The sequence below is a fragment of the Anomalospiza imberbis genome, chromosome 1 (genome assembly GCF_031753505.1).
Source record: "Anomalospiza imberbis isolate Cuckoo-Finch-1a 21T00152 chromosome 1, ASM3175350v1, whole genome shotgun sequence".
Taxonomy (NCBI): domain Eukaryota; kingdom Metazoa; phylum Chordata; class Aves; order Passeriformes; family Viduidae; genus Anomalospiza; species Anomalospiza imberbis.
In genome coordinates this window covers 132,860,463-132,872,738 of record NC_089681.1, presented here as the reverse complement: position 1 = coordinate 132,872,738, position 12,276 = coordinate 132,860,463, and the positions used below count along the sequence as shown (strand labels likewise).

At 35.6% G+C, this 12,276-nt stretch overlaps 1 protein-coding gene across 1 annotated transcript in view; it reads right to left on the bottom strand.

The window, feature by feature from the left end:
• MALRD1 (MAM and LDL receptor class A domain containing 1) overlaps positions 1–12,276 on the bottom strand; it is a 236,655-nt gene that overhangs the window by 63,039 nt on the left and 161,340 nt on the right. The window contains exons 30-32 of the mRNA XM_068212566.1: positions 11,565–11,726; positions 9,136–9,293; positions 2,250–2,451 (exon numbers count right to left, since the gene is read on the bottom strand). Coding sequence (XP_068068667.1) covers positions 2,250–2,451; positions 9,136–9,293; positions 11,565–11,726 — 522 coding nt within the window. The remainder of the gene's footprint in view (positions 1–2,249; positions 2,452–9,135; positions 9,294–11,564; positions 11,727–12,276) is intronic.

The following is a 12,276-nucleotide window of genomic DNA, read 5'->3' as shown; positions in this document are numbered from 1 at the left end:
CTGAACTAGATCCAGTGCCACTGATAGCTCCCTTGGCATTAGCATCAGCTGAAGGCTACTTCTGCAGTAGTCCTAGCTTGACCTAGCACTACCTTGACAACACCTTGCTTAAATGTTCAGAAATATTCTTGGATATCTAGGAACTGTCATGGCTAATATGGATTGACTACTTAAAAACATAAAAACCTCAACTGAATTAGAGCTGCTGGCAATGCTTTATTACTTTGAGCTCACAACCAGCTAAATTGTGATTGCTTCCATTTAGAACATGTTGCCTCTGGAAACTCAAAGCAATTAAAGGCAAGCTGAAATATAATAATACAGAGAGAGGAAAAAAGATCTGCACTAGTATAGCTATCTTCTGAAAAGAAGAACACTACACAAAACCTGCACTGTAGGTAAAACACTTTTCTTTGAGCTAGGTCTTTGAATAAATGTAATGAGGAGCAATCAAAGCAGGACTGATAGTGGACTAGGTAAACTTTCCCACAGATTCTGTTACAGAAAAATGTTCTTGCTCAAATATCTACAGGACAGTGTTTTGATGCTATTGGAAGGTGATATCTTCAAATTTTACCATCTGAATATTTAAGCAGCTCTCTAGCAACAGCAGTTAGTAAAAAATGGCACCTGCTCCTAAATAGCTCTTTGTCAGGAACAGTATTAAAAATTCAGCAATAGGTTCTTTTTTTTTTCCTAAATTGCTGTGGTTTATTGTATTACACGAATTTTGTGTAATTTTCTTGCCTCTTCAGAAGCTCTACCATGCCAGCAAGGATTATTAAGATAGGACTCTTCCAAGGACAGTACGAAGCTAATCTCAAGTAACAGCATCTAGATAGTTTTTTTGTCTGGAGAGAAGATTATCTATCAAGCTGCAATTTATGCATGTAGATAAGGCATAAGTTTTTGACTTATTGAACAAACTGTAAATAACCAATATAACTCCAACAAATTTTCTTCAGGCCAAACTTCTGATATATCACATTTGTAAGAGCAATAGATTGTGATACAAGTTAGTTAGTTTGAAGTATTCTACAACTGGAAAATATCTGGAGAAAAATAACGTCATTATAAAATGTTGCTCCATTAAAATTATTTTATTTCTATAGTTATGATTATTTCAGAATTACAGATACTTAAAATATATAATTTGAAAATTTCCCTATTATGTTATACTATGCATGAAACTGCCTATGTAATCCTTAAGATATGGCTCAAAAAGGTGATTAACATAATATGGGTAGAACAAATGCCTGTTTATGCACATAGTCTGCAGCTCATTGAATTACATTCCAAAATATTATTTGCCTGAGCCTATTTAGAGAAAATAAACAAAACTCTCATTGAGCTTGAGACTGAACAAATGTCACCTGTGTGAACATATTATTTCACTTGAAGCTTTAATCAGCATGTGTTTAATTCCTCCAGAAGGTGCTTATCACAATGAAAATAATAGTAGAAATAGTTTCTTGAACAGCATGACAACTAGGTCATACACAGGCTGTCCTACCTGAATAACAATAGCTGAATTAATAAAAAGAAAGGTTATCAAAGAAGATTTTTATAACCCTCAGATTGGCATTTATTTAACAATAATACTTCCTAGTTGTCCCTTAGTCAGTCATTAAGTTCTGCTGATATTTCTATCAGAATCTGTATTTGCACGTATACTATGTTCTTTTTCTTCTGATATGGTATTGTATGCTACATTTTGTTTTCAGAGTAAGCCACTGCTTTTCTCACAGAAAAAAACAGGGCATTTTATGACATTACAATTCTTTTTCTACATAGATCAAATACTTGTGTAACAGAAGTGAGATTGTAAATACTCAAAGGAGCGAGGCAAATTTGGTACACATTTGTATTTTATGAAAAGAGCAAAGAGGAAAAATCCTAACAACTTTCTTTGAAAATAACTGTGAACTACTTTGATACTCATAAATCTCTTCGATCCCAAACGAATGTCGTTGACTTTTTTCATACAGGAGAAAACCAATATAGTGGAATGGCAGTACATTCCTCTCAACTGTGGTTCAGGTCCTCAATGCCAGTAATATTCTGAGTTGCTATAATTATTCGTATGTTCAAGTTCTAGCTAAAACACAAAACTGTCTTCTATAAACCATGAGAAAAAGAAAATATTTCAGATTTTGTGACTGTGATATACATTGAAATACAAAATGACACAATTTTCCTTGCCCTCTGAAAAGAGAACATGTATGATATATAGTTGTGTAACAGCATACCTCCATCAATGCATTCTGGGGTGAAAGAAATATCATCTAGAGCCAATTCTGTGGGTTTACTCCACCCCACTTCAGCTTCAAAGGCAACTCTGAAAAGGCTGTTACTGGAGAGAACTACACTTCCATACATCCATTTGTTTTCTTCATTTCTGCTAGAAGACCACATAAGGATATCCGTTCCATGTTCTTCAACTGTGTAGACCTGTTGATTACAGAAATAAATCAGCATTAAGCAACAGGAGTGCAGCTTGGGAGAGTAACACAGACAAGTGCAGCAGTGCACCTCCCTGCTTGGGCAGTACTGATCCTCTTAGATATGGTTCAGATCCACTTCATATTGGTGATGACCAAATGTTACTGAATACTTTTGCTAATGCTAGTTCAGCTTCAAATAGAAAGCTATCATGAAAAGAAAAAAAAAGAAAAAAATAGCTGCTAACCCAATCACTAATTGCAAAATCTACAGTCTCAGCTTGATATACAAAAGATAATGAGTAAAGAGTTAAACCCAAATTCATTTAAAATTTGAAAAAAGACTGAGAAAAATCCTGAGCTATCCTTTCATCTCTAAATGGTGACTTCCTTATAGTTAGACTGAGTGAAGATTTTAGAGGTATAAATATAGGTATAGGGATAAGTCTGTCATCTGGTACTAGCCATTTATAGTACAGAGTTTGAGACAGTCACAAAAAGTTATTGCAAACATATTTAGCAAAGGTATGAATAAAAATACATAAAATATTTGAATACTGAAAGCAATAAGTGAAGCAATGAATGAAGTCCCAATTAACCAACAGCTAGTGAATTTATGCCAAGAACATGAAACTGGAAAATACAGAGGTATTTGCTTTTCCCACTCAGGTGTTATAAAATCTGATCGGGTCAAAAAAAAAACCCAAAAAAAAACACTGGAGAAAAGAAAATAAGCATATTCTAAGTATTCCAGATGATAACTATTTCTTTAAGGGACTGAATATTATAATAAATATACTCTTCACATCACTTTCAGAAACATAATTCTCTTAAACTAATTTTTCAGTGACCTGTAGATTCATGTTGCCAACTGAATGCCCCAGTTTAATAATGGAAATCCCGAGGCCCAAGGAAGTTATGCACTTGAATCCATACTAATGATCTGTATAATTCAGTATGTTTGATTGTCCCAGTCCACCTGGCAGGACAATTAAGCTAAAAACCAAAATGTCACCCTAAATCCCACATACTTTGTAGAACTTGGTATATTGATTAAAAGCTCTATGATGCCTGACAACTCTTGCAGGTTATTTTATTTTTGGAGTAAGGGAGCAAGAAAGAATACTGACACAGAGTAACAGAAATCAGGACCAAATTTTGTAAAGCCTGATCTTTGGTTACAGGGCTGTGTAACAGCAACATCTTGGCCCTGTCTTCCTAAAAGCACACCTCTTGAAGGGCTAAAAGGATAGGTATTGAGAAGAAAGAGATGATTCAACCCATAAAATAAAATTTGTGTGTAACAGTTTTTCACATTACCAGGCTCTCAGGTCTTAATAAGTTGAAACCCTTGATTAGAGAAACCCTTTCTGTGAGGTTAGGACAATGTTAAACACCTGTGTGTGTCTCTGGAACCATTCACTATTTCACCAATCATGAAATATGACAATCTTGATGATCTGGAGTTTTACAGCATATAATAATATTACATGGTTTTAGCTATAAGCAGTGATATTTACTTTTGGAAGGTAAATATTGAAGTAATATCCCTTTCAGTATATCTCATTGTTAAGTCTCAAAGCTGCACAAATAGCTATTGGGGAAGTGGGAAGAATCCAAAACATTTGAAGACAATATTAGCATCTTTCTTACAGGATACTTAAAGATTGTCACATTGTTTAGAGCCACATATTTTTTTCTTCCAATTCTTTTGGTCAGGTTAGTAGGAGAATTTTCTCATAAAGTTTCAAGGCACAATAATTGTTTGAATAGGTCTGTCTATGTACAGAGAAATTTCATTGTGTCCATACAAAGTCTGGTCTCAAGTGCAGCAAGGACCCATTCTGTGCACATTCAGATCAACCCTGCAGCTCAAGCTCAGTACCAACAATAAACCAGTGAGGAATCCTGCTGTGTGTTCACTGGCCAGTGGGTCTGGAATGGCAGCAAGTCAAACTGGGTCTTAAGTGTGACATTTTGATGACATCAGCTCCTGTTCACATAGATGCAAAGTCATCTTACATGCCTTGTCTTTCTTTCCTTTGAGATTTAACTTACATTTACCATAGAGTAAGGGTGTGCAGGTATGTAATTACTAATGGCTTAATTAACATGTTATGGTAATTTATGTGACTCCGTCCTCAGTTGGACTAAAGTTTAAACCTGGTGTATAACAGGGGTAATGCTTCAATCCCACTACTTGCCAAAGTACTCCTTAATACCTGAGTTCTCCAAACATTTTTCTATCCACAACTATGCCAGGAAAGGGTCTGTGTTCTTAGATGTCTTCTAAAAATGTTGGATGAAATTTCTAAAAGAATAACACATAACTGAAAATGCCTGCTAAGTCAAATGAGATTAAAGGAGAGTTCAGAAAAATGGGAAGCCCAAGGACTTTGTTCCTTTAGCAAGGGATACAGGTCTTATTTTCTCTGAGGTTGTGCCCAGTGAAAGGGAAGAAACATAATAATATCTTCTCTCCTGGGGCTACCCATGTCACTCAGTGTTTGAGCATCTTCTGAATAAGGAAGAATGTCATGTGTATATAAGACTTCTGCTTCCCTGTGTAAACACATGCAGCACATGAAAGGTTGAGCAAATTTTCATGGATAAGATCCCCCTAGAGCCCTGGAAGGGTACAACTCTGTGGTGCTTAATACCTTCAGTACCACCTTCCTGCACAGCATCCTATCTAATGTGTACAAGCTAGCCTGGTAGTGAAAACAACTTAAGATGTGCAAGAGGAAAAAGCTGGCAAGATGAATCTCACTATATGGTATGTAATGTAAGAAAAATAACCACCAAAAAAAAAAACAACCAAGCAAATCCCCCACCCCCCCCCCCCCAAAAAAACCCTCAAAACAACCAAACAACAAATTGTAGCAAAATCCCATTGAACAACTCTGTATTTATAAGTCTGATAAGATTGTTCTCCAGCCTAATACTGATTTGGCTGATCCACCGAGAACAACATTCTTCAGAAAATCCTATTTACTGCCTTAAAGTCATGACTTAGTTCTAATTCTCCACAGAATATCCTGTGTGTTAGAAAGTTCTGAATTATTTTTCAGCTTTTATTTCACTTTGAGGACGCAGAAAGTACTTTTTAAGGTCATAAAATGTAAACTATTTTCTATTTGTTAATCAGCAGATACAACTCATGGCTATCCCGTACCCTCATCCTGACTTTTCAATATGATATATTATCTCCCTGATCTTGCCTGAATCTAGCAGTTGGAATGCAGGAAGGTACAACATTCCACCTGAATTGCCTAATAAATAAGAAACCAATGCAGGTCTGAAGGGTGCATAATAGGAGATGTATTTTCCCACCATTGACAACTTAGAGTCTTTAATTGCCAGCTGAGGAAACAGGAAAATCTTGAGAAAGAGAACCTGTATTTTCACTTCATTAGGCACCAGAGACTTGTGTCAGCTGAGGAAAATTTCCATTGACTCCAGTGAATAATGATGCTAGGTTTTCTGCTTTACATCTTTAAGATCATGCTTTTGAACTTTTCATGTTCCTCAGCAGTCATCATCACATGTCTTCCTTGGACCGAAGTCTCACCAGAGACAGACAGAAATTGTTTCTAAGTCCACAAATCAGATTACACAATTGTATCATATTTCAGTGTCCCAATAGAGAAGCTCTTAAAAAATTACTTACCTCTTTTCTCCTTATTCCCCTAAATCTCTGTTTGAAGTAATAAAAATTTTGCCTAAACATTATTTTGAAGTAATAAAATATTTAGATTTTTTTAAGTAAAAGTGACCTGTCTTACACCAAAATTTATTATAAATCAGTTATTTTAGTATCAACAAATACGAAGGCAGAAAACTGATATATTAGCTATACTATCACATCAGGAATTAATTTAAGTTTTAATTCTCCACTGTATGAGTATGGCAGACTCCTCAGGTAAATGGGCAGAGAAGCATAATAACCACTGAGTGTTTTCAGTGTAACTAACAGATAAACAACAGAATTTCCATTGGGAAGAAACAGATGTGAAAACCACATTAATTTTCTGCTGAAACTGTTCTCCTACACCTTTAAATTAAAAAAAGTAGTCATAAGAATGTAAAGAGAAATGTGAGGTTTTTTAAATTTACATTTGCAGCATAATGCAGCAACACTTGTTTGTATTAAGAGGTATTTTTGTCCAGAATGCATTGACTGATATATAAGACCAGGTTTGTATTTAGTGCTGGATAACTCCCCTTTCAAAGACTTACCAAATATTTCTAAGGAAATTTGGTGGGTTTGTTCTTACAAAGTCATTGCAAAGCAATTTTTTTCTCCTCTTGATTAATGATTGAAGTCCTGAAGCAAGAGTATTCAGATTTCTTTTAAATAGCATCCATTCTATGTTAATGCAAGAGTTGCTGTAAACATTGTGTCCTTTCTAAAAATAAAAGTAACAGCCCAGACTTTTGTTTTCCCTATGAACAAATTACAGAGTTTATGACAATCGAATTGTGCAACTGAAATGTGCATTGTGAATACAGAATAGGAGCATTTCAAGTTCCTTTTCCTCTTTCCTCAGTGACTAATTCTTTTTCTGAGTAAGAATAGGATTGTTCCTGTAACTTTCCACTATTTTGTGTAGTTCTACCACATCTATTTCCTATACCATTACAACGTCCATTTTAATCTTTCTTTTACTGCTTCCTTGTATGTCATTTTAATCACACATCTCAGTATGTCCTATATCTGCAGTCCTTTTTTTTTTTTTTTTTTTTTTTAAATTCAGATTTGACTAGATAGCTCTCTTTCAGATAAGAACTATATCAGCTTTTGTACTGATGTTATTATATTCTGGCACATTATTCAAACTTCCTATTACTGTTTGACTTCTTTCACTTCCATTGCAAACTGAAAAAAAAAATCTTCACAGAGCTGTTGTTTCAGAAGTTTTGGGCTGTTGATTTTATTGCTTTTCTTTTTTGTTCTTTTAGGCTTTTTCCTTTTTCACTTGAATGGGTACAGTTAATTTATATTCTTGATTTAATAACAGCAACAGTTGATACTGAATAGCTTATTAGTTTGACAGAAAAGAGTAAAATGTCCACAGAGGTAAATTGATTCTGTGATGGGGTGACATTCCTTGATGAATGCCTCAATCTGTTGTGAATACGTTTCTATGTAAGACTACATGTAGAAAAGCCATAAACAGGGAACTTTATTTGTATGTGGGAGTAAGATTATTCTTTATGAAATTGAGGCAATTAGAGGAAATTAAATTAATCTTCTTAAAAAGAAAAAGTACAATTAAAAAGCAGGCTCTGGCTGTCTGCCTACTAACTCACACATAGGCCACACACATCTACTTATTCACAAATGCTAAGTGTTCTGTGATGCTTGAAAACAACCAAAAGCTCCTTCAAAGGAGCTCATCATCAATCTTGCATGCTGTAAGGTCCAGGATACTTGAATTTAAACAGATAGTTAATCATAGATAATATCACAGTATTTCAGCTATCAACAGGTCAAAAAAAGGAATTTACGTTTGCTTTTTACTGCTCCTTATATGAACTTCATTAAATACAGCTTTTTTTAATCAATAAGTAAATGTACAGCAATACTCAGAGTAATAAACTAGGTGCTAGAGATAAAATTGTAATGCAAATTTGAAAAAAAAATACTAAAAAAAGGAAAAGAAAAAAAAAAAAGCTGGAATGAAGGATAACATTATCCTTGGGCTGGATGTAAGAAGAAGATAGTGGAGAGTTTACCAGTGGCACAAGTTACCCCTGGAGGTAACTTGTAGTCTCCATTTATGGACATTTTCAAGACTGGGTAAATTCCTGAGCCACCCAGCATCATCTTGTAGCTGACTCTGCTTGGAGCAAGGGGTTGGACTAGAGACCACCTGAGGCCTTTCCAGCCTAATTGCACTATAATCCCATGGAACAGTGTTATGATTATCTTTTCCAGTGGAGAAAACAGTGGTAAAAACTTCCTGACTTAATTCAATGTCCAAGACTACAAAAATATTCTTTTGACATAGACTAACTTATATTCTGTACTGACTAAAAAAAAATAACATTACCTGTATTTTAAAAATTTAACAAACCCCACAGATAGGAGTCTTTCTCAGGTCTCTTAAAAAGGAACTGTGCAGCATATTTATACAGTGAGTCACGTGAAGTGAGTTGTTTGCCAAGGAGTCACATCCCTGCTTGGACTGTTACTGGATTACTTAACAACCAAAAGTGTACTTGTTAAGGATGCTTGGAGAACAGCAAGATGACAGTTTCATGGAAGCTTGGGCTATAATTGTTAATACAGTTAAATACCTTATTTCCAATTGTTTTAATAAAACGCTTTCACACACAGTTGCATTAATATTTTTAAAACATGTAATTTAAACCACTAAACATTAGGAATTGTCTCTATTTTAAGTTAGAATGAATTCTGCAGAGAACTGTGATGGTACTGGGTAGGTTTTAGTATGCTAGTCAAATGTGCAGTGTTAATTCTTACACTTGTATTGAAAGGACTTCAAGTTGAACTAACACTAAAGCAGAACTGTCACTTGATCTTGTCAGGAGATTTGTGTAATGGCAGTAAGTTGTAATGAAGTTTTGTTAATATAAATTCCTGAGATTTTGCTAATCCTAGACACAAAAATGCAAATAGTACTAAAGCCAGTATTATTGTGCCATAATGTAGTAGAAGGACTTTTACCTTTAAGACTCCTGTTTGCCTAGACGGAAACATCCAGAACCAGAAGCGAACTCGACAGACGCCAAGACTAGCTGGGAAAAATTTGGCGGTAGTTATCCTTGCTCTGTTTCCTTCCTTCTGGGTAGATGAGTTGACATACAAAAATCTCTGTCCTTTACCTTAAAAAAATATAAAAAACATTTAGAGTTTTTCAATACTATTTTATGCTTTGTTTTAGTTTATAGGCATTTTTATAAACACAGATGCTAGTATTTTTTTTTTTGTTGTTTTTACCACATACATATATACCATAGCATACTTGTATGGAAATCTTCCTTGCTAATGCTTTGTGTATTTCACAGAATTTCAGAATAGCTTGGGTTGGAAGGGCCCTTAACAATAATCTAGTTCCAACCCCATGCCATGGGCAGGGATGCCAACCACTGCATCAAGCTTCTCAGAACACACTCAGGCTGGCCTTGAACGCTTCCAAGGATGGGGCATCCACAGCTTCTGCACAAATTTTTTCCAGTGTCTCACTGCCTTCTGAGTAAATAATTTCTTTCTAATTTCCTAGTTTCCAATCTAAGACACCCCAAGTGTCACACCATGTGCCTGAGAGCATTGTCTAAATGCTTCTTGAGCTCTGTCAGGCTGGTGCTGTGACCACTTCCCTGGGTGTAGCGGCGCGTTCCGGCCAGTGCCCAATCACCCTCTGGGTGAAGAACCTTTTCCTAATATCCAACCTGAACCTGATGGAGTGATAGATATTTCTAAGTATTACAGGCTGTTGGCAATTCTGACAAGTGATTCCTCTGTAGCTAATGTGAATATATCTTGCCTGGGTAATTTAAAAGTAAATTACAAATCTGGATAATTTTGTAAACACTTTGCTCTAATTTTGTTTTCCTTTTGCTTCACTTTTATTAACTTTTTTTTTCTTACAATTGCTGGGTGATTTCACAGGAACAAAGAACTAATTAAATGACAGAAACTGAAATAGAAAAACACACAAAATCTCCTTAAAAAGCCAGGGGCTAGTGGTTGTCTTGTTATCACATTGCATCAAAGTAACAGCAAGGAAGCAAGTTGAACTACTTATTTGCAAGAAACAGCTTGCCTGGAACAGCTGCAGTAGTTTCTACCTCTACCTTGTCTGTTCTGCCCCTTTCCAAGGGGAATGCACTTCCAGATTTACAGCCTGCAACATAAAGTAGTAGGAATGTCTGCAAAAACTGTGATTTGTGGTAGATAAGCAGTTCCCTCATGATCAGGTGAGCAGTTCCTGCAGCAGGTGCAGAATAAAGGAAAAGGGTGTATGAATGAGTTGGACAGAAGTGGCTACAGCCACCCATGATAAGGTGCCTCTATTGATTTTGAAAACATAAAATACAAGAGAAAAAGAGTCAAAGCCTGCAGATGATGCTGCTCACAAACCCAAGAGAAAAACAGCATAAATTTTGATACTTCTAGATTGAATATTAACTATACTTTGCTGATTAGATGGAAATTAAGATAAGGATTCTAACCATCAAGGCTTCTAGAAAGAAAGCTAACTACTTCTCAAATAGAGATTGGTGCATTTGTGATGGAAATTAATATCCCACCCAGATATACTGTATAATATAAAGAATATTTTATTTAATATTTATGTAATACAGTATATAATTTTGCTTACTACATAACACAGATTACTGTTATTGCCTATCAATTTGTTTCATTCTCCTGACAATCAACAGGCATTGTGGTAGCAGTTTGTCAGAAATATCTTTGGGAGAACTTCTGTAATAACATTTCTGGCAAGCCAATGTCAGGGAGGTAAGTTAAATCAAGGTAGGAGCCTCAAGCATTTCACACACAGTCCCACAGTTTGCTCCTTCTCATCCTGCATATGGTTCCATGTTTTTATAAAATTGATTAGGATGGTAGCACACTTCAGGAAAAGTAAATTATTTGAAATATTGACAAGGAGAAGAGTATTACTATAGCCAGTTACCTTTTCATCAGAGAATTCATCTTTTAATGTCAGAAGCTGAAATTATGTAGCTGAAATTTGTTATTAGAGTTGAATACAAAGGAATAGGATTATTTCAGTTGGATGAGACCTAAAATGATTATCTAGTCCAACTGGCTTATCAGTTCAAGGCTGCCCAAGATAAAGCATGTTGTTAGGGGCATTGTCCAAATGCCTCCTAAACACTGAAATGCTGGGGGCACTGAACACCTCTAGGAAGCCTGTTCCAGTGTTTGGCCTCCCCATTGGTAAAGAAATGCTTCCTTATGTCCAGTCTGAACCTTTCCTGGCACAGCTTTGAACCATTCCCATGTATCAGCTGATCACACTGAGATGTGCTGTTATCTTGGTACCAATCTACATTTTTTGTAGGTTTTTTTTTTAATTCAGTGAATATTTTATTTTCCCAGAAATGATGTAGTACACATGGCAATACCTGGTGTGTGGTCAGTATGAGGATCTGTTTGCCCTGTGACAGCACTGTTGCTAATATTCCAGTCAAAATCATCAGTAGTGTCTTGTGTTAATCCACATACAGTTGTCCACTCTTGATCTTGTGTTTCAAAGTTACAACTTCCAGGAATACTTGTGTAGTAACCTGAAAATACAGCAAAAAGTCAATTATGATCCCAGCTCTACATAAAGGTGCTATAGTGTGCACACAAAAAATGGAAATGAAAAGGACTCTGTATGGCTAACACTGTGATTCCCTGAATTTCATGCATGGACATAAATAATATGTGATAGTTAATGAGGAAAGGAAAAACACATTCTTTACTTCAAGAGCAGGTATAAACTTTAGTACAGATGAATGCCCATGACAAACCAATGACCACCAAATTTAGCTCTTATCCAAGGTAAACGGAAAGAATGATTTCCGGACAATTAGCTAGCAAAACTGGACTGCCCTTCCACAGTGGCATTTTTCCAGTGTCTCACTACCTTCTGAGTAAATTTTGAATGAATTCTTGGCCTTCTGAGTGAATTTTTGGCTTTGTGAATATTATGTCTAATGGCAGATTTATGGTGAGAGATATGTTCTGGTGATTAGGACACTCTTCCTAAATTCAGGAGGTATGAATTAAACTGTTCGCTTCTAACTCTGCTGCTTCAGGTTTCTCTGGAAAGTAATTAATCAACAAAATGAT